The 25,171-nt window shown below is 35.2% G+C and overlaps 4 protein-coding genes and 1 long non-coding RNA gene across 7 annotated transcripts; all 5 read right to left on the reverse strand.

The window, feature by feature from the left end:
* Positions 1 to 2,076: 2,076 nt before the first annotated feature.
* On the reverse strand, positions 2,077 to 2,843 carry LOC130722733 (metacaspase-9-like; the record flags this gene model as incomplete). Its single annotated transcript, XM_057573563.1, has 1 exon — positions 2,077 to 2,843. A coding segment is annotated over one exon (642 nt), but the record flags the coding sequence as incomplete, so codon positions are not given.
* A 3,529-nt stretch (positions 2,844 to 6,372) lies between these two features.
* Positions 6,373 to 13,032, reverse strand: LOC130732566 (uncharacterized). Its single transcript, XR_009017073.1, has 5 exons — positions 12,994 to 13,032; positions 12,778 to 12,908; positions 11,885 to 12,038; positions 11,637 to 11,754; positions 6,373 to 6,482 (listed from the first exon to the last, which is right to left on the reverse strand). It is a non-coding gene; the product is annotated as an uncharacterized LOC130732566 (long non-coding RNA).
* A 1,888-nt stretch (positions 13,033 to 14,920) lies between these two features.
* Positions 14,921 to 16,916, reverse strand: LOC130729985 (metacaspase-9). The gene is made up of 2 exons (XM_057581851.1): positions 16,542 to 16,916; positions 14,921 to 15,698 (listed from the first exon to the last, which is right to left on the reverse strand). Exons 1-2 carry the CDS (start codon positions 16,897 to 16,899, stop codon positions 15,088 to 15,090), a joined length of 969 nt encoding a protein of 322 aa, XP_057437834.1. The 5' UTR covers positions 16,900 to 16,916; the 3' UTR covers positions 14,921 to 15,087.
* Positions 16,917 to 17,500: 584 nt separating this feature from the next.
* Positions 17,501 to 20,343, reverse strand: LOC130729986 (metacaspase-9-like). Its single transcript, XM_057581852.1, has 2 exons — positions 19,155 to 20,343; positions 17,501 to 18,261 (listed from the first exon to the last, which is right to left on the reverse strand). Exons 1-2 carry the CDS (start codon positions 19,513 to 19,515, stop codon positions 17,657 to 17,659), a joined length of 966 nt encoding a protein of 321 aa, XP_057437835.1. The 5' UTR covers positions 19,516 to 20,343; the 3' UTR covers positions 17,501 to 17,656.
* A 592-nt stretch (positions 20,344 to 20,935) lies between these two features.
* Positions 20,936 to 23,706, reverse strand: LOC130729987 (uncharacterized). 3 transcript variants are annotated; one of them, XR_009016192.1, is made up of 4 exons: positions 23,195 to 23,706; positions 22,979 to 23,103; positions 21,261 to 21,546; positions 20,936 to 21,122 (listed from the first exon to the last, which is right to left on the reverse strand). XR_009016192.1 is itself a non-coding variant. In XM_057581853.1 (3 exons), exons 1-3 carry the CDS (start codon positions 23,571 to 23,573, stop codon positions 21,340 to 21,342), a joined length of 711 nt encoding a protein of 236 aa, XP_057437836.1. In that variant the 5' UTR covers positions 23,574 to 23,706; the 3' UTR covers positions 20,936 to 21,339. The 3 variants fall into 3 exon arrangements, 1 of the variants encoding a protein (XP_057437836.1); XR_009016191.1 differs by having other exon boundaries at positions 20,936 to 21,125; XM_057581853.1 differs by having other exon boundaries at positions 20,936 to 21,546.
* Between the last annotated feature and the right edge of the window lie 1,465 nt (positions 23,707 to 25,171).

The following is a 25,171-nucleotide window of genomic DNA, read 5'->3' on the forward strand; positions in this document are numbered from 1 at the left end:
AAATGAAAAACTAGCCTAGAATCTTCATCTTACCATGGAATGGGCACTTTCCATTTTCTCAACAATCCAGATGCACTTCGTCTATATCTTGTGGCTCCACTCCTAATGCCCCACGAATCCTCCAACCTCGGCGTTGCAGTGATGGAGTGCTGGAAACTCCTTGCTGGTGGTTGGAAACTATGATCTGATGGACGAAAGCTCATATTTGGTGGATGAAAGCTCCGATCTGGTGGCTGCATGCTCCGATTCACTCCAAGGTAGGAAATTGAGAGGATAAGGACCAATGAGGGAAAAAGGTTGAACTTTTTTGTTTGAGAAAGGTTGGGGCTTTGTGTTGAGATGGAAGAGGTTGGAAACTCCGATCCGATGGATGAAAGCTCAGATCTGGTGGATGAAGGCTCAGATCTGGTGGATGCATGCTCCGATTCACTCCAAGGTAGGAATTGAGAGGATAAGGACCAAAGAGAGAAAGGTTGAACTTTTTTGTTTGAGAAAGGTTTAGGCTTTGTGTTGAGATGGAGGAGGTTGGAATTCCGATCCGATGGATGAAAGCTCAGATCTGGTAGATGAAAGCTCTTATCTGGTGGTTGCATGCTTTGATTCCCTCCAAGGTAGGAAATTGAGAGGAGAAGGACCAGAGAGGGAGAAAGGTTGAAATTTTGTTTGAGAAAGGTTGAGGCTTTGTGTTGAGATGGAGGAGGTTGGAAACTCCGATCTGTTGGATGAAAGCTCAGATTTGGTGGATGAAAGCTCTGATCTGGTGGTTGCATGCTCCAATTCACTCCAAGGTAGAAAATTAAGAGGAGAAGGACTAGAGAGGGAAAAAGGTTGAACTTTTTTGTTTGAGAAAAGTTGAGGCTTTGTGTTGAGATGGAGGAGAGGAATGCGGTGAGGAAACGCATGTGATGGAGGGAGAGAAGGTTAGGAGGAAGAAGGGTTTTCTTTCAGATTGTTTATGAGAAGGAAGAAGGTGAAGTAGAGAGAAGGGAGGTGTGAGAAAGAAAATGGAAGTTGAGGCGTGAGAGAGAAAGAAATGACTTGATGGTTTCTTTCACAGATGAATTTAGGGTTTTGTTCATTTGTAAACAATTTATATTTTTACAAATGAAATCATGCGTGATTTTCACAATTGTTTCTAAAATATAATGTTATTTAAAAGCTTTTGTTACCATTTCAAAATGTTAGACACGTCGTCGTTTTACATTTTTTTCAAAAAAAATGGATGTTATTGTTATGAATATTTGGAAGCCCATCAGGTTAGGAGTTAGGAGTCCATGGGTCAAGCTCATATGTATACTTGTTCAACACTTCTGACATAATATTATAAATACACGGGGGGTTCCACCAAGCAAAGCATTCATATCGCACTATTTCTCTATCTCTTGTTCCTTTCTTATCCTCTCTTATTTACTTGCTTACTCCTTATTCATAACACGTTATCAGCACGATAGTTCTCATCTCAAGAATCTGTCAATAGCCATTAAGCGAGAAGTACCACATCCACGTGGAGGTTTTTATTTTATATAATTTTTTCTTTCTTTTTTTCTTTCTTCTTCTTCTTCTTCAAATCCTTTACTTTTATATTGATTAATGGTCTATGAGTCCAAAAGTACCGTATTGCAATTTTTAAGATGATTCCTAAAAATTCATGAACTACGAGTTCAGAAGAAGCACCGTAATGGATTTTTTTTGGAAAAAATATATGAATTCAGAATATTCATAGTTTATGAGTTCATAATTACCGTAGTGGAATTTTTAAAATAGGAATCCGGAAGATTTATAGCTTACGAGTCCAAAAGTATCGTAGTGGACACTTCAAGAGTTGATTAAGTTTTTCACACACTATTTAGAAACCAAATATATCCTTTGGAAAAAATTAGAATATATATATATATATATAAATGGTCCAAACCATATCAATTTTTTTTACAGGAAAACCATATCATATTCGCATACCATGATTGTGTTGAATTAATAATTAAATTTAAATTTAAATTACGAGGAAATAAAATAATATAAACGCATGAGTCACTGTGAAACCTATCCAAAAAATGAATTTAAATACTTTCCCACTTATTGAACATAAAATTCACACAATAGTACAATAATAAATAACATAGTGCTAGGAGTACTTGAGAGTCTTGATTTCATCAATCACTTCTCCAATGTTTCACACATCAAATTCTTCACAGACACACATTTCATATATCTGAGTTCTGATGTTGTCGCAAGAAGGCAACATTAGCATTCTCATCACTGCAATAGAGGCAAGGATGCTGCACAATTCCCTGTGTTTGCAGCACATTCATGGCCTTCATCACAACCTCTCTATTGCTCAGCTGACCCGGGTTCTCCTTCAACACCATCTGAACCGCATTGCTAAATGCTCCATACGCCTTTCCGCCACTCGCATTCAGCTTAATGTCTGCAGAGGTCTCATCAGCTTGGCAACCACTCAACAGAATCCTCTCATCAGGCCTCAGTGGTTGGTTCAAGTTCAACAAATCAAGATCACGCGAAGGGAGCTGAAACCTCGTACTGGCTTCGAAGCCGAAGAATTCTAGCAGATGGGTTCCAATATTTGTGGTGTCTATGTTTGTTAGTGATGAGAGGTGTTGAAGTATGGACTCAAAAGGGATTGTCTTGGGGGTGTTAGTGAGTTTCACTGATGAGTTATTTTCATGAACCAGTGAAGATGGTCCAGTTTGTTCCTTCTCTTTGTCAATGAGGCCACCACTATAGCATGAGTCTGAGAGAATTGTGAGGCTTGTTCCCTTTGGCAGCTTGTTCACCAGTTGCCTGAAGTCCAAATCTATGTAGTATGACAATATATAGAAGTTAAAGCATTAGTTCTATATCAAATCTTGGTAAGAAAGGGTTGTACCTAAATTGTGTCTTAATTGCCTATCCTTCTAATAAAATATTGTCATGTCGGTTAAAAAAGATGAGTGGAGGCACATACAAACTTGTATGATGATTTTTAATTAACATGTCAATTTTGTTTATGAGACAAAAATGAGACATAATCTAAGGACAAAAGATTTTAATGCGTGAGACTATCACTTATCACACAATATTTTTAATTTTAATCTTGAGCTTTGGAGTAAAATTATGAACACTTTAATTGACAAGTGACATGCACTAAACAGCTTGTTTAGTAGGAACTTGACAGGTGAATCTTATTGTATGTTAAAAGTTAAAACTACTACTAATGGTCAAGAAACCCATAAAGAAGATGTCAAGCCTAATTTAGAATAAACACTTGTCAACCAGTGTAGTGCCAAAATTGCATGGATAAAGTAGAGCAGAGGAGCTAATCGGACAGAACCAGAAAAAAGGGATAAGGAGGCGAAAATTTAGTAATATATTAAGCAGAATCAATAATAACTAATTAGAGGAAGCAAAGTACATTTTTTAAGGGGACAAAGGAGGAAGATGGTGTTAGCCTAGCGATAACCAATGTAAAATTGACCGTATCTTTAATATGAATCAAGTTATCCATATAGCCGACCTCAGACTTTTGTTATATGTATAAATACAACACTCAAATATTATTCTATTAAGAAAATTCTTCTCATGAGGGGACGACTGCGGGACTTAGAATTTGCACCCCAAGCACTAGATATGCCACCCCACTTAATAGGGGGGGGGGAAATACTTAAATGTCCATCTGTGTTTTTCTCCGCGATATACAATGTCGGACCGTTTCGAAAGTTAATTTCCCGGATCGTTTCATTATTAGAACAGAACACGGGGTTTACCCCTGTCACTTTCATTTCGAAACTCTCACATTAAACTCTCGAACTGATTCGATACTTAAACTCTTGAACTGATTCGAAACTTAAAATCTCGAACTAAGGGAATCATTATCTCTGGCCAAACTCTCATTTGAAACTCTCATATTAAACTCTTGCACTGATTCGATACTTAAACTCTCGAACTGATTCGAAACTCAAAATCTCGAACTAATGGCACTTATGACATTTTTTTAAAATGGTTGGGGTGCCAGATCCTGTGGTTGGGGCGCAAGTTCTAAATCCCGACGACTGCCCTATTTTTATTATAGGTAGTTCGGTCTCTATTTCTTCTCTGAATAGGCCTAAAAACAAAAACTCTCAAGTGCATACTTTTCCTGTGTGGTTTGCAGGATGTTTAAGAGGAAAGTTAGACAAACCAGTGATGAGCAAGATTCAAGTCACAAGGCACAATTGCTTCCTCATAGCGGTAGGGGTGGCCAAGTTTCTTGGAAGGGAACCTTGTTCCATGTCCACTATAATGAAAATAGAGCACATCCCCTGTTTCAGCTTGATCAATCATGCTAGCTAATGCCTGCTTATTGTTGGAACCAGTAGGCATAGGTGATGAAGAGCCAGGCTCACCTGTGAGGAGCTCAATGTTTTTCGGATTGAACCCGAAACGCTTCACAAGCATGTCCCTCATGGCCAACACACCGTTTATGCAGCCGTGCAACACATCCTAGCATATTAGAAAAGCTGGAAAACACACCAGCAAGGGTATTACAAAAAGGCTACAACAAATTAAAAAGACTACAGCAAGAATAAAGAGATTAGAGCAGAAAACGAAACACTAAGGGATTGGTTCTTTGGACTCTTGGCTGAGTGTGTCTGGCGAGCCCTGCATTTCTTCTGTTCTGCAAGGGCGTTCCCACTGTTTCTATTTTGCTGTTCCTGTTTTTCTGTCTTTTGGTAAGTTACATGACTAAAATATGAGAAGAATTTACATGGTGCATTCCTATGTTACCTATCTAGCTATCATTTTTTCTTGTATTTGGGTTTAACACCCCTTGTGCTACATTTAAATACAATTATTGACTTATAAAAAAAAAATAGAATTAACATGCAATAATAGTGTAAAGATTTTTTACATTCTCAACTAACCAATAGTTCACATATATACAAACGTGCTCAATCAGAAAGTCACATACAATTGTATTTGGCTATTTGCGCAAAGTTACATTCTGGCACCATTTTCTACTAGTCTAAGGATTAGATAGGTTTTTAGTAACTAAGAGCCGATTGAAAATTCCACCCATTCATTCCCTGATAAAATTTTCTAAGAAAACTGTAATGCAATGCAAACTTTGAAACTTCCTGACGCTTTTCCCAAGCACAAGTATTAAAAAATTGGTTACTTGCAGATCGGTATGTTCTCATCACTTTTAATTTAATTTATTAGACATTTTTTTTATTAAAAAAAAACAGACATTGATTTTCATTCAATGTTTTAATTAAATAAAACAATTACTTATGATATTATTAACTTACTATTAATGAATAAATTATTAAATTAGTAAATAAACATTTAATGTTAGTATACTAAACAAAAATGCATTTTAAATACAAAATTCATGGGGTTAGAGTTTTTTAAACACTAACTACAAACTTAAATACTTATTAAACTAATTTAATAATCACGTATTATGGGAAATTAACAACACATGAATAATGAGATAAAATATCAATTAATTAGACCATAAATTCTTATACTCTTTCATTGAATTTAATTGCTTTAAATTCATAACGTTATAATAGGAAAAAAAGATTTTGATACACGTTTGAACATTTTTGAAAAAGATTAATTCATAGTCAACAGTTAAAACAACAGCTACTATATTCAATTCTTAAAAAAAAAACGTTTTAATTTTTTTTGTAAAAAAAATGATGGAACACTTATTTAATTTTTTTTTAAAATTAATTTTTAATCAATTTAAAAAAAATTCTTTAAAAGTAAATACCGTATTTAAAATAAAAAAAAGCTACTTAAAGGTCTTTTAACGAGTATTTTAATTATCATTTAATAAATATAAAAACTCTTATATAAATTTTTTTTTTGTTACTATATAAACGTATTTAATGGATCTTAAATAGTGTGTTTTATATTGAGTTATAAAAACAGTAGACACTATAATCCCTCCTTTTAGAAAAATAAAGTTTTTTTTTTTGAAAGATAGAAAAATAAAGTTTACACTATACAAATTTAATTACTTTTTCTATAAATAAATTACTATCTAAAAAATAACAACAAAATCAAGTACAATCATTTCTCATTTAAAAAAACATGTTACTGAGTATTTACATTTACATATGTTATCATCACTGTTAATCTAACAATCAGTTGTAACTACGATTTTTTTTTTTTTGCATTTTATTCATTTTTACAGCGTACAATATGCATTATATATGCCACGATTAAGAAAATTTAGAGCACAAATGATTAGTATTACCATAACTGTGAATGTCACTCAGCAGCATACTCTGACGGAGCACAATATTATTGTGAAAAATGTAACAAGCATGTCACTCCTACCATACGATAATCTACAAATTCGATAAATAAATTAATTTGTAAAATATTCAGTTTATTTAATTATTAATGTTTACATCAGGTACAAATTGTTGCTTAATGTTGCTGATGATACTGGATCTGCAACGTTTACCGTTTTTTATCGCGAAGGTTGTTATCTGATGAACAAAAAAGGCAACGAGATATTGGATAAAATGGAAAAGATAAACATAGTCATATAAAAAAAGGATACATTTTCATTGCTCACTTAATTCATAATATATTAATTTTTTCATTTTAATTTAAATTCAATGTAGACCTGGAACATGGAAGATTTTAGTGCACAAGGAATTTCTTTTTAAGGTTGAAGGGAAAGATAGATGCAGAAGGTGGTTTAAATCGGCATTTAACATCTTGAAAATTTGCAAGGACCCACAAATAATTTTAGAATTCAAAACAAAGGTAAAATTTTAAACTCTTATTGCTAAATAATGATTATTTATATCTATATAATGAATTTTGATATTTCCGATCCAAATGTAAAATCTCTGATTGAGGTATTGGTCATCACTATTGTCAAATAGGTTTGTTTTAGACATTGGTCATCACTATTTCAAAATATGTTTGTTTTGCAGACAATCACTAAAAGTGTTAAACGAAAGACACCTCCACCTATAATTGAAGACTCCAACACACTTATTAAACGTCGTTCAGACGATGAATCCATAACAGAAGTTGTTGAAAGTAACGATGCAAAAATGTTCAAAAAGATCTTGTTTTCAAATAATCAGTAGCATTTCCTCAAGAGTGTCTACAAATAAAGAGCCTATATATGTGCTAAACTTTCACTTTTATGTCTTTACCCACGTTGACAACGTGTTTTTTTTTGGTAAATTGACCTCGGTGGTAACTTTCAAACATTTTGACATTTGTTTTTCGTATATTGACCATGTTACTAAAATATTCAATAAATCGTTTTATGTTTGCAAATCTTCGTGCATACGTCAATTTAAATGTGCTTTCGACCCTTAAACACATTACTTTCAAAAAAAATAACTTACACCACAAATTGTAAAAAACAAAAAATAAACCAAATACCTATATAGAATAAATAAAAAAAAGATATTAATTGATTAACAAAAATGAAAAAAAATAATTCCAAAATTAAATTTCCCGTGCAAGGCACGGGTTAAAAACTAGTACAATTGTATTTGGCTATTTGCGCAAAGTTACATTCTGACACCATTTTCTACTAGTCTAAGGATTAGATAGGTTTTTAGTAACTAAGAGCCGATTGAAAATTCCACCCATTCATTCCCTGATAAAATTTTCTAGAAAAAACTGTAATGCGATACAAACTTTGAAACTTCTTAGTTGATGTTAAAATCAAGGATTCTCAATCTTTCTTTTTCTCTACCTCTGTCTAGTACTAAATATGGGCAACAATCAAACAAGGCAAAAAAAAGAATTAAAACATTAAAAAATGATGGATAAAGAAAACAATTGATTTAAATGTGGTATAAAAAACACTTGAAACAAGCTAAAATCCAGGGAACCAGGTTACAGTAGTTTGTTTGTAAACTGTAATCTTTGTGATGTAATCGTTTCTCATTCTTTGCAATAAACTAGACTTTCTCTTTTCAAAAAAAAAAATCCAGGGAACCATTGAAAGAAACATGAAAAGAAACCTAGAAAAAAAATATTTTTTGAGAGATACATAGGAAAAAAAATTAATATGGCAGTCATAAAGTTGGAGAGAAACTTCCACCATTAATTGAAGCTTGAGAAAATATAAGGAAAAGAGAAATTTAAAGAAGCGGGCAGAGCAGAGGAAGTGTGGTTAATTAAAGATGAGATTAAAGAGAAGAAGACGAACATTGAAGAACAGAGAAGAAATGAGCTAATAGAAAGTGTTGGAAAAATTCGTGAAAAGAGTAAAGATACACATATTTGCACGTGAAGTCTTGTGTTTTGGGCTTAATAGCATAAGTTATTTTGTGCATTCAAAAAGACTCTCAAACATAGAAAATGGTTACATGACTACTCATGTACTTCAAATATCCTCTGTATTTTTAGTTGTTTCTTTAATTTATTAAATTATATTAATATTTTAAAATATTAATATAATTTAATTAATTAAAGAAATAATGAGAAATACAAAGAATTTTAAGTATACAGGTAGTCATTATAAGACTAAAATGGGGAAGTACATGATTTATTTAATACTGTTTGAGAGCCTTTTTAAATGCCAAAATGACTTACATTACTAAGACCAAAACCTAGCATTTCACATATAAATCCTTGTTTCTTCTCTCCCTTGTTCGACCTATTCTCTCTCATCTCATCTTTAGTTAATCATACTTCCTTATCAAGCTTCAATTAATGATGGAATTTGCCAGGGCCATGGCCTTAGGCCAAATAGGCAATGGCTTAATTCCTCCACCCCAAAAAATACTTATTTAGCCCCCAAAAAAATTTACTTAGGCTTAAAAAAAAATAGTTACTAATTATTAACAAACTTTAGCCAACTAAAATATAAAAAATGTGTGAAAACGTGATAGTATAATTACCTATAAATAATACTGATAATTGTGAAAACGTGATGGAACAATTACCTATAGATAATATAGATAATTGTGAAAACGTGATACAACCACCTAAATTAAAATTGTTTGATTATAAAACTCTTGATAAATGATTTTGCAACTAAAAAACTATAAATTAATATAAAAATTGATATATAGTATATTAAGTCTCTTTAAAATTCTCATAAAAAAAACTCACTTCAGCATTTTCGCTTTAGGCCATAAAATTTTTGTACACGGCCTTGGAATTTGCTCTACAACTATATTAGCTGCCATCCTTGTGATACGGTGAAATCAACTATTTTGGAAGTTTTAATTCTTATTTTACTGGTTCCTGGTTTGATTGTCGATTATGTTGAGAACTGAATAGAGGTAGAAAAACAGAAAGATTGAAATTTTTTATTATAATTTGGAAGTGTTGATTGCATTATAATTTTTTAAATAAACCTACCAGGAAATGAATGGGTGAGATTTTTAATCGGCTTCTAACTAAAAAGCAATTGGCTCCTTAAACCGGCAGAAAATTGTGTTAGAATAGAATGTAACTTTTTTTTTTGTTACAGTAGGAAAGAAATAGAATGTAACTTTGAAAATGATTGGCATAATTTTTTAAGATAGATAGAATTAAAATTAAAATTAATTACTTCTGGACTGGGCGAGCCCCTAGAGGGGCAACGCCCAGCATGTATCCCGCCCTGAGGCGGGGCCCTGGCCTTCAGATGGGCCTTGATCTCGGAGGCCCAATTGGCCCAATAGGTAGTACCCAAGCTCTACAAATAGGAGGTAGTTATCAATTGGAAGGGACTTTTGGCTCATTTGATGAAATAACACTTGAAATTCAGCACTCTCTCTCATTCTCACTCTCTCTTGGCACAATCCCTCTACCTCTAGGTACTATGCCTCTCTTCAATGTTCATTCCTAGAACAACTTCTTATATAATGCAACTTCAATCAATGATGCAACTGTGGAGGTTCATACATGGAATCCTAGTTATTTTATGTTCAAATTTCTCAGATTCTTCACAATGTGAAAAAGCGCTATCACTTATTGACTTTACTATAGAGATTTGATCTTATCTTCTAATATTTTTTAAAATAGATTCTCTTACATGTAACTTTAAAATTCTTTTGATGGTGTATGTCACAGGCTCTATCTCATACCTTTTATTTAGTGGAGTACTTACCTTTGTTTCACAAGTTGGTTGAGCCTCATATGGGCGCATATAAACTCTCAATTAACTTGGCTTATGAAGCTTGCATGACCATATTACGAAAATCACATATTCTTAAAGTTGCTAACTTTGTTAAGGTAACATATTTTTTATTGAATTTTTTATTTCTATTTTCATACGCATGCTCACAAGTTTTTTAATAGTTAGCTATTTTTTTTTGTCAAATAACGATGTAGGGGTCTCTCTTCCTCTAAATATGGTGAAAACAACATTGGTCCACTACCAGTGTGTCTTAGGACACACCTCAAGACCATCAACATATATAATTTTTCTGGGAAGGAAGAAGAGTTAAATGTCATTCAATTTTTATTTCAAAAAGCACAGGTCTAGGATGAAATACATATTTATAGAAATGAAAATGAGTTTGACTTCCCTGGGGACCAGAGAGACTTGACATGTTAATGGAGCAGATCGTAGAGTTTTATAGAGCAGCAGATGATGACATCAATTTCGAGGGAGAGTATAGAGTGGGCAATGGTTGACTAACGAATGTTGTGGAAGAGGAACATATAGATAAGTTGGTGAAGGGCCATGAGCAGGAAACTAAGCATGTGAATGATCAACATTCATTAGTCAACCATTGATCACTCTATACTCTTCCTCGAAAATGATGTCACAATCCGCAGCTCTAGAAAACTCTACGATCTGCTTCATTAACATGTCAAGTCTCTCTGGTCTCCAAGTGAAGTCAAATCATTTTCATTTTTATAAATATGTATTTCATCCCAGACTTGTGTTTTTCGAAATAGAAATTGAATGACATTTAACTCTTTTTCCTTCCCAGAAAAATTATATATCTTGATGGTCTTTAGGTGTGTACTAAAACACACTGATAGTGGACCAATGTTGTTTTCACCATTTAGAGAAAGAGAGACCCCCTACATGGTTATTGCCAAAAAAGTATTTGCTAACTATTAAAAAAGAGAGACCCCCTACATGCGTATGGAAATAGAAATAAAAAATTCAACTAAAAAGATATTACCTTACCAAAGTTAACAACTTTAAGAATAGAGATTTTCATAATATGGTCATGCAGGCTTCACTAGCCAAGTTAATAGGGAGTTTCGATGCGCTCATATGAAGCTCAACCAACTTGTGAAACAAAGGTAAGTACTCCACTAAATAATAGGTATGAGATAGAACCTGTGACATGCACCATCAAAAGAATTTTGAAATTACATATAAGAAATTCTATTTGATTAAATATCAGAAGATGAGATCAAACCTCCATAGCCAAGTCAATAAGTGATAGTTTTTCCACATTTGCGACAAACCTGAGAAATTTGAACACAAAATAACCAGCATTCCATGTGTGAACCTCCACAGTTGCATCATTGACTGAGGTTGTATTATATAAGAAATAATTATTTTTAATTTTAATTCTATCTATCTTAAAAAATGATTAAAACTAAACACAGTCTTCCATTCATGACCTTTACTCACAAGTAAATTTTAAATATGTTACAAACAAGACTTAGAAATCATGTGAAAATAGGTAGACTTGAAAATAACTTACCTTCACCTCAGCCAACATGTCCTTGCACTATTTCTTGACAAGTTGTTGTGCATCCGAGTCAAACATAATCAAATTAGCAAAGTTAGATCCATTAAAAACTTGGAGCTTCATCTTGTACCTAAATTAACAAAAAATGAATTTAGTTACACATTATTATATTTTTAAACTATACTGATTATTGATGGATAGAGTTCATTGTATTTCATAAATAATAACACAAAGATATATAATTTCAAAATAAAAATAACCTTGGAGAAACATCCACGACATGTTTAAAGCATCAATCACAATAAGATAGATCATCACAAATGTGACCATTTTGTGGCACTTGCAAGCGAAGTACCATCGGTTATTGTCTTGCTACAGCCCAACAACCTTTGCAAGAAAAATGAAAATTCCATTCTGAAAAATAGTTACACAAATGAGCTCTAGTCTGCATTTTTTTACCTTCAATCCTTACATAAAAGAAAAACAATTGAAGTCGTTATGCCTCAATTTCTTGGTTCACAGTTGAAATGTATTTTTTAGGATGCATCTTAATAAAGTCATCAAACATAGGAACAAGTGAGTTTCCACTAACAATATTTCCAACAAGTTCATCGATTTGAAAATCATGCAGTGATAGACTACCCATTAAATTTAGATATTGTAAGAAGTTATTACATGGAAATAGTTTTGAAAACGATAAATGACATCTAATTCCAAAAAATATTTCATTCAAGCTTTAAAGTCTCATATTGTTCCTTGAATGATATAGCCTCGATGAAAAGATATCACGCGAATGCCTTCATCATATTCTTCTTTACCTAAAAAGTACTAGAGCATTAATATTAGTAATTAGTCATGCAAACATGGAAGGATTTTGGAAAAATTATCAAATTGTAATATATGATTTAACACTCTGAAAGTCTTCAGTTTTGCAAGCTAGAAAAACGATAGAATTTCTATAGAATCGGCAGTACGATAATGGGTAACAATTTGAACATAAACTCCAAATACAATACACTCAAAATTTTCTTTGTTTAAATAAAATGATAGACAAAAAAAAATCACTGAGATCATATGCATAAAGGACCAATCACACAAAAATTAATATATGTCAAATGTATGAAAAGAAATCGAAATATTTCTCATTACTAACCTCTAACACCACCGGAGTGGTCACACAGATATGTTCTCTCATTAGAAATGGTCATGGATGTCAACAACCTCATCGTGTCTGCATAGACAAATACTATGCCGTTTCAACCAACATTATGTCTTATCGAACACCTTATGTCAACACAAAATCTTCATAACTAACCATATAACTAACATAAACAATAAAGAAATCTCAACAAAAATATTATCCACTTACCAATGATGGGTATATCCAACACAGTTCCTTTCCCTAGCTGCTTGTGTTAAGAACCATTGCTCATTTTATAGTTCCTGTTGGAGCAAAATGAGGTGTTATTGCTTGAAGCAACGATTTTTAAGCTGGTTCGTAAATTTAAAATTGTGATTTTCTCTCTCATGCAATAATTGATTTATGGTTAAAACAAGAGGGACAAATGATGAACATGAATTAAAAATTTGAAGAACATACACCAATATTACTCGAAAAGACACCAAATATTCAGAAAAAAAAGATTTATGAATAAGGATTCATCAAGAAAGTACATAAATAAATGAAAAACTAGCCTAGAATCTTCATCTTACCATGGAATGGGCAATTTCCATTCTTCACAACAATTTAGATGCACTTCGTCTATATCTTGTGGCTCCACTCCTGATCCCCCACGAATCTTGCAACCTCGGCGACGCAGATGTTGATGATAGTAGTGATATCTTTTTGTATGTCACACGTTGCAGCGATCGAAGGCTGGAAACTCCTTGCTGGTGGTTGGAAACTCCGATCCGATTGATGAAAGCTCAGATCTGGTGGATGAAAGCTCCGATCTGGTGGCCGCATGCTCCGATTCACTCCAAGGTAGGAAATTGAGAGGATAAGGACCAGTGAGGGAGAAAGGTTGAACTTTTTTGTTTGAGAAAGGTTGAGGCTTTTTGTTGAGATGGAGGAGGTTGGAAACTCTGATCCAATGGATGAAAGCTCAGATCTGGTGGATGAAAGCTCAGATCTGGTGGATGCATGCTTCGATTCACTCCAAGGTAGGCAATTGAGTGGATAAGGACTAGTGAGGGAGAAAGGTTAAACTTTTTTGTTTGAGAAAGGTTGAGGCTTTTTGTTGAGATGGAAGAGGTTGGAAACTCCGATCCAATGGATGAAAGCTCAGATCTGGTGGATGAAAGCTCCGATCTGGTGGCTGCATGCTCCGATTCACTCCAAGGTGGAAATTGAGAGGAGAAGGACCAGAGAGGGAGAAAGGTTAAACTTTTTTGCTTGAGAAAGGTTGAGGCTTTTTGTTGAGATGGAGGAGAGGAATGTGGTGGGGAAACGCATGTGATGGGGGGAGAGAAGGTTAGGAGGAAGAAGGGTTTTCTTTCAGATTTTTTATGAGAAGAAGAAGGTGAAGCAGAGAGAAGGGAGGCGTGAGAAAGAAAAGGGAAGTGGAGCCGTAAGAGAGAAAGAAATGACTTGATGGATTCTTTCACAAATGAATTTAGGGTTTTGTTATTTGTAAACAAATTATATTTTTACAAATGAAATCATGCGTAATTTTCACAATTGTTTTTAAAATATAATGTTATTTAAATGCTTTTGATACCATTTCAAAATGTTGACACGTCACCGTTTTACTTTTTTTTTTCAAAAAAAATGAATGTTATTGTTATGAATATTTAGAAGCCCATTGGGTTAGGAGTTAGAAGATTATGGGTCAAGCCTATATGTATACTTATTCAACATTTCTGCCATAATATTATAAATACAAGGGGGGTTCCACCAAGCAGAGCATCCCCATCACACTATTTCTCTATCTCTTGTTCATTTCTTCTTCTCTCTTATTTACTTGCTTACTCCTTATTTATAACACGTTATCAACACGATAGTTCTTATCTCAAGAATCTGTCAATACCCATTAAGCGAGAAGTACCACATGGTTACTATTTTATATAATTATTTTTTTCTTTCTTCTTCTTCTTTAAGAGTTGATTAAGTTTTTCACACACCATTTAGAAACCAAATATATCCGTTGGAAAAATTAGAATATATATATATAAATGGTCCAAACCATATCATATTCGCATACCATGATTGTATTGAATTAATAAATGCATGAGGTATTGTCAAACCTAACTAAAAAATGAATTTAAATCTCATCAGGACATGTTTGGCTCAAGAATTAATAATACTTTTCCACTTATTGAACATAAAAATCTCTTTAAAAAAATCATAAAATTCCCACAATAGTACAATAATAAATAACATAGTGCTACGAGTACTTGAGAGTCTTGATTTCAGCAATCACTTCTCCAATGTTTCACACATCAAATTCTTCAGACACACATTTCATAAATCTGAGTTCTGATGTTGTCGCAAGAAGGCAGCATTAGCATTCTCATCACTGCAATAGAGGCAAGGATGCTGCACAATTCCCTGCGTTTGCAGCACATTCCTGGCCTTCATCACAACCTCTCTATTGCTCAGCTGACCCGGGTTCTCCTTCAACACCATCTGAACCGCATTGCTAAATGCTCCATACGCCTTTCCACCACTCACGTTCGGGTTAATGTCTGCAGAGGTCTCATCAGATTGGCAACCACTCAACAGAATCCCCTCATCAGGCCTCAGTGATTGGTTCAAGTTCAACAAATCAAGATGATGTGAAGGGAGCTGAAATCTCGAACTGGCTTCGGAGCCGAAGAATTCTAGCAGGTGGGTTCCAATGTCTGTGGTGCTTATGTTTGTTAGTGATGAGAGGTGTTGAAGTATGGACTTAATAGGGATTGTCTTGGGGGTGCTAGTGAGTTTCAATGATGAGTCATTTTCATGAACCAGTGAAGATGGTCCAATTTGTTCCTTCTCTTTGTCAATGAGGCCACCACTATAGCATGAGTCTGAGAGAAATGTGAGGCTTGTTCCCTTTGGCAGCTTGTTCACCAGTTGCCTGAAGTCCAAATCTATGTAGTATGACAATAGAAGTAAAAGCATTAGTTCTATATCTAGTCTTAGGTATGTCTTAATTACCTATCCTACTAATAAAATCTTGTCATGTCGGTTAAAAAAGATGAGTGGAGGCACTTATAAACATGTATGATGATTTTTAATTAACATTTCAAAATTTTATTTATGAGACATAATTTAAGGACAAAAGATTTTAATGCGTGAGAGTATCACTTATCACACAATATTTTTAACTATAATTTTAATCTTGAGCTTATGAGTAAGATCATAAACACTTTAATTGACAAGTGACATGCACTAAACAACTTGTTTAGTAGGAACTTGACAGGTGAGTCTTATTGTATGTCAAAAGTCAAAACTATTATGAGTGGTCAAGAAACCAGAAAGAAGATGTCAAGCCTAATTTAGAATAAACACTTGTCAACCAGTGTAGTGCCAAAGTTACATGGATAAAGTAGAGCAGAGGAGCTAATCGGACAGAACCAGAAAAAAGGGATAAGGAGGCGAAAAGTAATTAGAGGAAGTAAAGTAAATTTTTTAAGGGGACAAAGGAGGAAGACGGTGTTAGGCTTGCGATAACCAATGTAAAATTAACCGTATCGTTAATATGGATCAGGTGATCCATATAGCCGACCTCAGACTTTTGTTATGTGTATAAATACAACATTCAAATATTATTCTATTAAGAAAATTCTTCTCATGAGGGGACGACTGCCCTATTTTTATTATAGGTGGTTCTGTCTCTATTGCTTCTCTGAATAGGCCTAAAAACAAAAACTCTCAAGTGCATACTTTTCCTGTGTGGTTTGCAGGATATTTAAGAGGAAAGTTAGACAAACCAGTGATGAGATTGAAGTCACAAGGCACAATTGCTTCCTCATAGCGGTAGGGGTGGCCAAGTTTCTTGGAAGGGAACCTTGTTCCATGTCCACTATAATGAAAATAGAGCACATCCCCTGTTTCAGCTTGATCAATCATGCTAGCTAATGCCTGCTTAATGTTGGAACCAGTAGGCATAGGTGATGAAGAGCCAGGCTCATCAGTGAGGAGCTCAATGCTTTTCGGATCGAACCCGAAACGCTTCACCAGCGTGTCCCTCATGGCTAACACATCGTTTATGCAGCCATGCAATTCATTGGGTGTGTTTGGATAATTGCACCCCACCAAAACAGCTAGCCTCTTGTTCTTCCCCTCCATTAAAAATTTGAGATTACTTTGATGTGAACTCAGAAATTAAGCTAATGAATCACAAGTTTTCTTGATGTGGTTTCAGGTGATTGGTTCAGCTTTATATAGCTCTTTGGAGGGAACATTTGCATTTTGAGCAACATCCTGTGTCATTTGTGTGAAATAAGGGCAATTAATTGATGGTTTACCATTGATCTTTCTATGGATCCAAGCATGTGAATTAACTGTCATTTACTAGCATTTTCACGTTTCTTTTATAACATATGAAAATAACAATCATTCTCCCCTGATCATGCTGTATTTCCTCTATTCATAATTCAATGTTATTCATCAATGTTTTAACGTGGGAGTGTCCATTTAATTGAGAATTGATGGCAATTATCACCATATGGTTTTAGGCTTATTTATATTTTATACTGATGATAGCAGATCATTTCTGAAGTCACACCTTTCTCTTCAGCTTCGTTTCATATATTTCCATGACTCCTCTCCTTGTATTCTTTCTGGGCAATTGACTTGTGAAGTTTCTATTGCGCTCTGCCCCGAGTGCACGGGTCAAAACGTGGCTGTGTTAAAATCGAACAAAATGAATTTAAAACTCATTTGAACATGTTTGGCTAGAGAATTAATAATACTTTCCACTTATTGAACATAAAATTCACACAATAGTACAATAATGAATCAAATAGTGATACTTGATAGTCTTGATTTCAGCAATCACTTCTCCAATGTTTCACCCATCAAATTCTTCACACAATCACACATTTCATAAATCAGAGTTCTGATGTTGCCACAAGAAGGTAGCATTAGCATTCTCATCACTGCAATAGAGGCAAGGATGCTGCATAATTCCCTGTGTTTGCAGCATATTCCTGGCCTTCACCACAACCTCTCTATTGCTCAGCTGACCCGGGTTCTCCTTCAAAACCATCTGAACCGCATTGCTGAATGCTCCATACGCCTTTCCGCCACTTGCGTTCGGGTTCATGTCTGCAGAGGTCTCATCAGCTTGGCAACCACTAAGTAGAATGCCCTCATCAGGCCTCAATGGTTGGTTCAGCAAATCAAGATCACGCGAAGCGAGCTGAAACCTCGAACTGGCTTCAGAGCCAAATAATTCTAGCAGATGGGTTCCAATGTCTGTGGTGTTTATGTTTGTTTGTGATGAGAAGTGTTGAAGTATGGACTCAAAAGGGATTGTCTTGGGGGTGTTGGTGAGTTTCAATGATGAGTCATTTTCATGAACCAGTGAAGATGGTCCAATCTGTTCCTTCTCTTTGTCAATTAGGCCACCGCTGTGGCATGAGTCTGAGAGAATTGTGAGGCTTGCTCCCTTTGGCAGCTTGTTCACCAGTTGCCTGAAGTCCAAATCTATATAGTATGACAATAGAAGTAAAAGCATTAGTTCTATAAGTCTTGGTAAGAGAGGGTTGTACCTAAATTTTGTCTCAATTGCCTATCCTACTATAAAATCTTGTCATGTTGGTTAAAAAAGATGAGTGGAGGCAGTTACAAACTTACATGACGATTTTTAATTGACATATTAAAATTTGATTGATAAAACAGAAAATAGACACAATTTGGGGACCGAAGATTTTAATGCGAGTTATTGAATACACAGTATCTTTAACTACGAGTTTGTTCTTACAATCTTGAGCTTCAGAGTAAGATCATTATAACTTCAGTTGACAATTGACATGCACTAAACAAAACTTGACAGGTGAATCTTATTGTATGTTAAAACTATTACTAGTGGTCAAGAAACCCATTAAGAAGATGCCAAGCCAAATTTAGAATAAACACTTGTCAACCTGTGTAGTGCCAGAATTACATGGATAAAGTAGAGTAGGGGAGTTAGACTTAGACCTAGAAAAAATGGATTAGGAGGCAATAAGCAAAATCAATAATAACTAATTAGAGGAAGCGGAATAAATTTTTTAAGGGGATAAAGAAGGAAAATTGTGTTAGACTTGCGGGACCAATGTAAAACTGACCATATCTCTAATGAGTCAAGTGATTCATATAGTTAACCTTACTTAGTATGTAGGATAAGGCTTTTGTTGCATGTAAAAATACAAAATTCGAGTACTATTCTATTTATTAAGAATTTTTTTTCTCTTGGGCGATTGACTGTCCCATTTTTACTATGGGTAGTTCTGTCTCTATTGCATCTTTGTTGGCCTAAAACCAAAAGCACTCAAGTGAGATATTTAAATGTGTGATATGCAGTACATGATTTAAGAGGGAGGTCAAGATATACAAACCAGTGATGAGATTGAAGTCACAAGGCACAATAGCTTCCTCATGGTGGTAAGGGTGGCCATGTTTCTTGGAAGGGATCCTTGTTCCATGTCCACTATAGTGAAAATATAGCACATCCCCTGCCTCAGCTTGATCAATCATGCTAGCCAATTTCTGCTTAATGTTGGCACCAGTGGGAAGCATAGCTGATGAAGAGCCAGGCTCATCAGTGAGGAGCTCAATGTTTTTCGGATTGAACCTGAAACGCTTCACCAGCATGTCCCTCATGGCCAACACATCGTTTATGCAGCCATGCAATTCATGAGATGTGTTTGGGTAGTTGCACCCCACCAAAACAGCCACCCTCCTGTTTTTCGCCTCCATTGCAATTACTTTGATTTGAACTCAGAAATTAAGCTAGTTAAATCACAAGTTTTCTTGATGTGGTTTCAGGTGATTGGTTCAGCTTTATATAGTTCTTTGGAGGGAACATTTGCATTTGCCACAAGCAACATCCTGTGTCATTTGAATTGACTTACAAGCGAGGGAACTTCTGTTTTTGAATATTAAAGTGTGTTCAAGTCAAGGACTTAGTTCAGCAACCAATAATTAGAAGAACTTCACATTGTTACTTGTGAAGTTGAAATTATAGGATTTTGTTGTTGCAAGAATCATTAATCACCTGAGTTTCATTAAAGATTCTATCTGGTGAATCAAGGTTCTAATCTCATTGCCTAACTGAGATGTTAAACAACTGTATTTTTATTTTGCTTGCTTTGCTTTGTGATATTGATTAATTATATTACATCACTCGTTTAGGTGAGTTGCATTGGAAGCAAGGAAGAAAGACGTAATAAACTTGGAGTTTTTTCATGTTCTCCAAAGTGTTGGAGAGTGCCTAAGCAATATCATTAAGGTTGTATGGGTGTATGTTGTTGAAAAAGGTTGCACTTGGGTGTGCTTGGGTAAACAACTTAATTAAGCGCTTATGACAATAAACGCTTGTCCATAAGCTAATTTGAGAAACTTCTTGTAAATAAGATGAAAATAGGTTATGGATAAGCACAAACTCTTTATTCATAACAACTTGTAGGTAGGTCATATGCTATTTACATAAGCTTTTTGAAACACTTTCAAAAACACTTATGGATAAAATAAGCTCAAATAAGCTTTTGCAAAGAGGGCCAGTGTATTTCCAATATTACCTTTATTTCATCACATTATTTATTATTTCTTTTATTTTTCTATATTGTATTATTAATTTTCTTGTCTCATTTAGGGTGTATACAAATATTTTTCCTTCAAAACTAATTTGATGCAAAGCTAAGTTTTGCCAATTTTGTTTAAAAGAAAGATCAATTAATTGAGCTTTTTTTTAGTTCAAGCACATGAAAACAGCCCTAACGTGCAAGCAAACATGATGGAGTTTGCACATTACTCCCACTGGCTGTTCTCCTTAAATGTTTTGGTTTATCAAGCAAATATCAAATACAACTATTAAAAAAGGAAAAAACAATGGAAGGAAATATGGGCACCAGCTTGAAACACGATAAGTTCTTTTCTTGCAAGTAATAGGCAAACCACAAGTTTCAACCTCATGTCTCATACGTGTTTCAAATCATTAAAGTATGAAATTAATTTGACTCGCACAATCGTGATAGATCAGGGACAAAAAGTACAATTAAGCCAATAATTTCTTAAGTTGACAAAATTTGGCAGGAGCTATAATTTTTAAACTTCAATTTGTGGTTGTTAGTCTTTCAATTGTTTTATTTTTTAAAAGTAGAATATTGAAAATAGTAAATAAATCAAATATTCATGTTTATTATATATATAATTCAGATTTAGTCACAACATTTCAGTTAACCTCTTAACAAAAAATTAAGGGAAGGATCAGCTGACCTGACCTAATGGTTAAAAATCAAGAATTCATCATCAAGGAACCTCTTTCCAAACAGTACAAAGGAACTCCCCAAATGCATTTTTCCCTTCTGCTAAAGAATAGACAAAGACCATAAACCTCCTTTCAATCTGTCTTTCTTTTTTGTACACACAAAATAAAATGCTCACACTCACTAACTGAATGTGAAACTAAGTTCTGTACACATATAGACAACTAAAAAACTCACTTGCTGTATGTGCAGCAACATCGCGCTGAGATTAAGGCTCAGGTACATTTTGATGGAAAAATCCATAAAGAGCAACAGCTTAAAGATCATTCCAAACTTTAAAGTCACTACTTGAGGCATTGTAGTTTATAATACTGTCTTGGCATCCTATAAAGAAGGTACTCCTAACAGGATCAATGTTGACCAAAGCATGCGCTGTATGACCAGGGCTGGCAGCAACAGCAATCTCATCGGGGCCAATGGTCACTTCAGCATAACCACTATCGGTTACCTCACTGTTCTCCAACTGCAAACAGAGCACAAGTCATGACTTAAAAATCAATGCAAAATATCAATGTCATTAACTCAGGGATATGTGAACTAAACAGATTTTGTTTGACAGTGCCGTTTATATCAAAAAATAATTCTTCCTTCATTGCATTGATAAATTAAACAACTTAATGTACACTTGTAAATTGTAAGTTTAGAGCTTTATGCTTTATGCTTTATACTTTTGACAACCCTAATTTTATCTACAGTCAGAAAACAAGAGCTTATTATCTTGAGAATCCTACATTTTTACACTAAGTTGGCTATTTATTCCTGAATGATCAATAGCCTCTGAATAATATTGTCCCTGCAATCAGTCTAGAGACAAGTACTTTACTGGTGATGCGAGGGCTAATTTAATCAACAAAACTCACAGAGACTAATATGACTAATGTGATATGATTCTGGAATATATTTGACCCCGTTAAATAATAAATGTACGGTTAAAATACAATAAAATACATTCAAATGCGTGACACAACTGACAACCAAGGTTATCAAAAGCATGCTATAGAGTCGTAGCAGCGCATGGCCGCTCCTGGATGTTGCGTAGCATTGCTATTTATTATAACGGCCATTGCTACTTCTAAAGCAGCAGAAATAGAGGCTGTCACAGCACTATTTGGCCGCTATTATGCAGGACTAATGAAAACCGATAATTGCTCTTGGGAAGTTAATGTTAGGGCATTTTTACAGGGGATTTAGGGTCTTTGCTTTGAAAACATATCTATTGAAAATGACATGGAAATTATAAAGAGGAAGACTTAAATCTAGAAGAGGATGATCAATGATTCCTACTTAGAAAACTTTTATTTGAATGTTTGTAGACAGTTTGGTTTAAAGCCTTAGAGGCTTAAACTTCTTGGCTACCTTCACTTCTTTTGGTATTTATTAGAAATTGGGAGGCCTAAACTCAACCACAAAAGCTAGCTCAAGAGTTGAGGTTTGCACAACCTTTATAAAGGCTATCTATGCTCTATCTCTAGCCAATGTGAGACTTCTAACAGTATTTAATTGTATGTTTTGTTTAAGAATTAAGACAGAAACGATTTTTTTATTTTTAATCATGAATGCCATTAACTTTGAGTTAAGCTGATTTATATATGTCATTAGTGTAAGTGTATGCTTGCAAACGTGATTTCACATGTATCTCAAGGTACCAACGGAGAAGCTAGAACGTGCCACGTTGAGCTTAACATGACTCCGAGAAGCAGTATTTAGCCGCGTCGAGTTCAACTAAAATCCAAACCCTGAGACACAACAACATTGCTAACAACTGTGAACTAGCTATAATCTGAATGGTTAATTTTCAGACTAACTATCATAATCTCACAAGTTTGATTCTCTAAAATTGATTGTTAGATTACATTACAGGAGTCAAACACTGCAAGAAGGACAGAGGAGCTTACCCTAAACCTGGTTGCAGCACCCCAAATGACAAAAGTCTCATTACAATCATGGTGCCTGTGATTCCCTCTCAACTTTCCAGGGCGAATTTCACCAACATGAAGCGAGGCACACGTAACAGCTCCACCTGCATAGAGAAAAACAATCACAATTCAACATCGAATTCAAACGAAACGAATAGAGTAAAATGGGAATGGAAATTTGAGTTAGTTGGTTACCGGAGAGGCCAGAAGCGAGGGCGAGGGAGATAGGGTCGAGCAACCAACCCCGATTGTCCTTGGCGACACGGGAAGGGACGGTGGTTGAGGAGAATCTTCGGAGGTTGGCCATGACGTCGTGGTTGAGGGAGGGGCGAGGGAGAGGGTGGGAGGAGGGGCGGTGGGCGCGGAGGGAGATCCAAGCGAGGAAGAGGAAGATGGAGAGGAGGAAAGGGAGGGAGTGGGGTCTGTTGAGGAAGGAAGCGAGGAAAGAGGAGCGGATCCGGTGGAACAAGGTGGTTGTTCGGGTGAAAATGGGTCGTCGCGGCGGTGCTGTGGTGGTTGTTGTTGTTGATGTCCCTATCATTGGGTTGGTGCTTCTATCTGTTTGTCCTCTCATGTCTCACTGTGGTTGGTTTCCGAGGTTGAAGACACTCGCTCCCACCTGCTTCTTGTTTGTTTATCTTTCTTCTTTTTTTCTTACTACCTTTTTCTCTTGGTGGATGAGAAAAGAATTTGAGAGCTTTTGATGACAAACTCTTTGTTTGGTTAGAGCTATCTTTGAATGGATAGGAAATGGGTAAATAGCCAAGTTGGTCCCTGAAAGTGTCAGTCGCTTTCAAGTTGGTCCCTAAACTTCTAAAATGTCTCTCGCGGTCCCTAGATGTGGCAAAAGTCATTCACATTAGTCCCTGACGTTAAAAACTAAGACGGCCGTTAACGGAAACAATGACTTGGAAATTTTTTTTCCATCTAAGAGAGCTGATGTGGAAATTCTTTATTTTCCCCCAAAAAAATGAAACTCTCAAGACAAAAATGTTCAACAACTGATAGGCAAAAATGGTGGTCAAATTGGTCCCTGCCACCTTAATTAACTTAAAACAAAATCAAACAACCCAACCTTCATGCTTATCAAAAAAAAAACAACCTAACCTTCATCTTCTTCCTTCTCCTCCCAACCCAACCTTCAAAATCAGAAACCCAACTCCATTAAAGCCCCACCAAGCACCACCACCACCACCGCCGCCGCCAAATCCCCTCTCTCACCCAATACCACCACCACCACCACCAAATACCCCTCTATCCCCATTGCACCACATCACCTTCTCCTCCCTTGGTTCCTCAAAACCAAAAAATTCAGATTTCAAACTTAAACCCAGCAAACGCCAAACCCAGACTCTTATGTCGAGTAGAGAAAGGAAACAACAGCTTGGTGGTGTCGGCCTCCTAGGCACGCACCGACACGCGGCTGAGGTGGTTCCGTAAAAAAGAGATGAGGAGGAAGATGGGTCGCGAACACAGATCTTGAGAAACCCAAATCATGCGAACCCAAATTGATCCAAGAGGGAGGGAGAGGAAGGAGAAGGGCGAGATTCTGGGTTCTGGCTTCATTTTTTTTCTCTCCTTCGTCTCTATCCAGGATGTAAATCTGATTTCAAGCTCCTTCTATAGGGATTTCCCTCACTCTCCCTCTCAGCGCTCTGTTAGATCCTCTAGAAGTGAGGTGGACAAAGTTTTTGTTCGCGTCATGGGTCTAGAAGGGAGTTGGCTTGGAGTTGCTTGCATTTGGGTAGATTTCATTAAATGTGTTTCTGGGTTTTGCTTCTCCTTCTTTTGAGTTGTGATGAGAAGAGAGTTGTTGTAGAATGGAGGAGAAGAATTGAAAAAATTGTGGGTTTGATGTTCAATAGAAGAAGATGAAAAAAGATGAATTTAACATTAGAAAAAATTAGGGGTTTTAAATTTTCTATTTTTTTTCTGGAATTGGAAATTTTTTTGGGTTTTCAAGTTTAAATTTGAAGATGGAAGAACATAACAGAGGTTTTCAATGATAGAAATTCTCTCTTTTTTATGTTAAGAATTAATTTGCCACATTCAGGGACTAATTTGACAGATGAATATTTTCCTAACATTCCAGTTCCACTGTCAATCCCCCTAGGCAAATAAAATAAAATAAAATAATCCAAGTCATTGTTTTCGTTAACGACCGTCTCAGTT

The sequence above is a fragment of the Lotus japonicus genome, chromosome 1 (genome assembly GCF_012489685.1).
Source record: "Lotus japonicus ecotype B-129 chromosome 1, LjGifu_v1.2".
NCBI classification, from domain to species: Eukaryota; Viridiplantae; Streptophyta; class Magnoliopsida; order Fabales; family Fabaceae; genus Lotus; species Lotus japonicus.

What these genes read in the sequence shown, in the direction of transcription:
- LOC130729986 (XM_057581852.1), bottom strand. Translation starts at nt 19,515, where the DNA reads ATGGAGGCGAAAAACAGGAGGGTGGCTGTTTTGGTGGGGTGCAACTAC. An exon ending in TGACTTCAATCTCATCACTG is followed by an intron (nt 18,262 to 19,154) that starts GTTTGTATATCT and finishes CATACTATATAG; the next exon opens with ATTTGGACTTCAGGCAACTG.
- LOC130729987 (XM_057581853.1), bottom strand. Translation starts at nt 23,573, where the DNA reads ATGAGAGGACAAACAGATAGAAGCACCAACCCAATGATAGGGACATCA. An exon ending in CCTCGCTTCTGGCCTCTCCG is followed by an intron (nt 23,104 to 23,194) that starts GTAACCAACTAA and finishes TTCTCTATGCAG; the next exon opens with GTGGAGCTGTTACGTGTGCC. An exon ending in GTGCTGCAACCAGGTTTAGG is followed by an intron (nt 21,547 to 22,978) that starts GTAAGCTCCTCT and finishes CTCTGTTTGCAG; the next exon opens with TTGGAGAACAGTGAGGTAAC.
- LOC130729985 (XM_057581851.1), bottom strand. Translation starts at nt 16,899, where the DNA reads ATGGAGGGGAAGAACAAGAGGCTAGCTGTTTTGGTGGGGTGCAATTAT. An exon ending in TGACTTCAATCTCATCACTG is followed by an intron (nt 15,699 to 16,541) that starts GTTTGTCTAACT and finishes CATACTACATAG; the next exon opens with ATTTGGACTTCAGGCAACTG.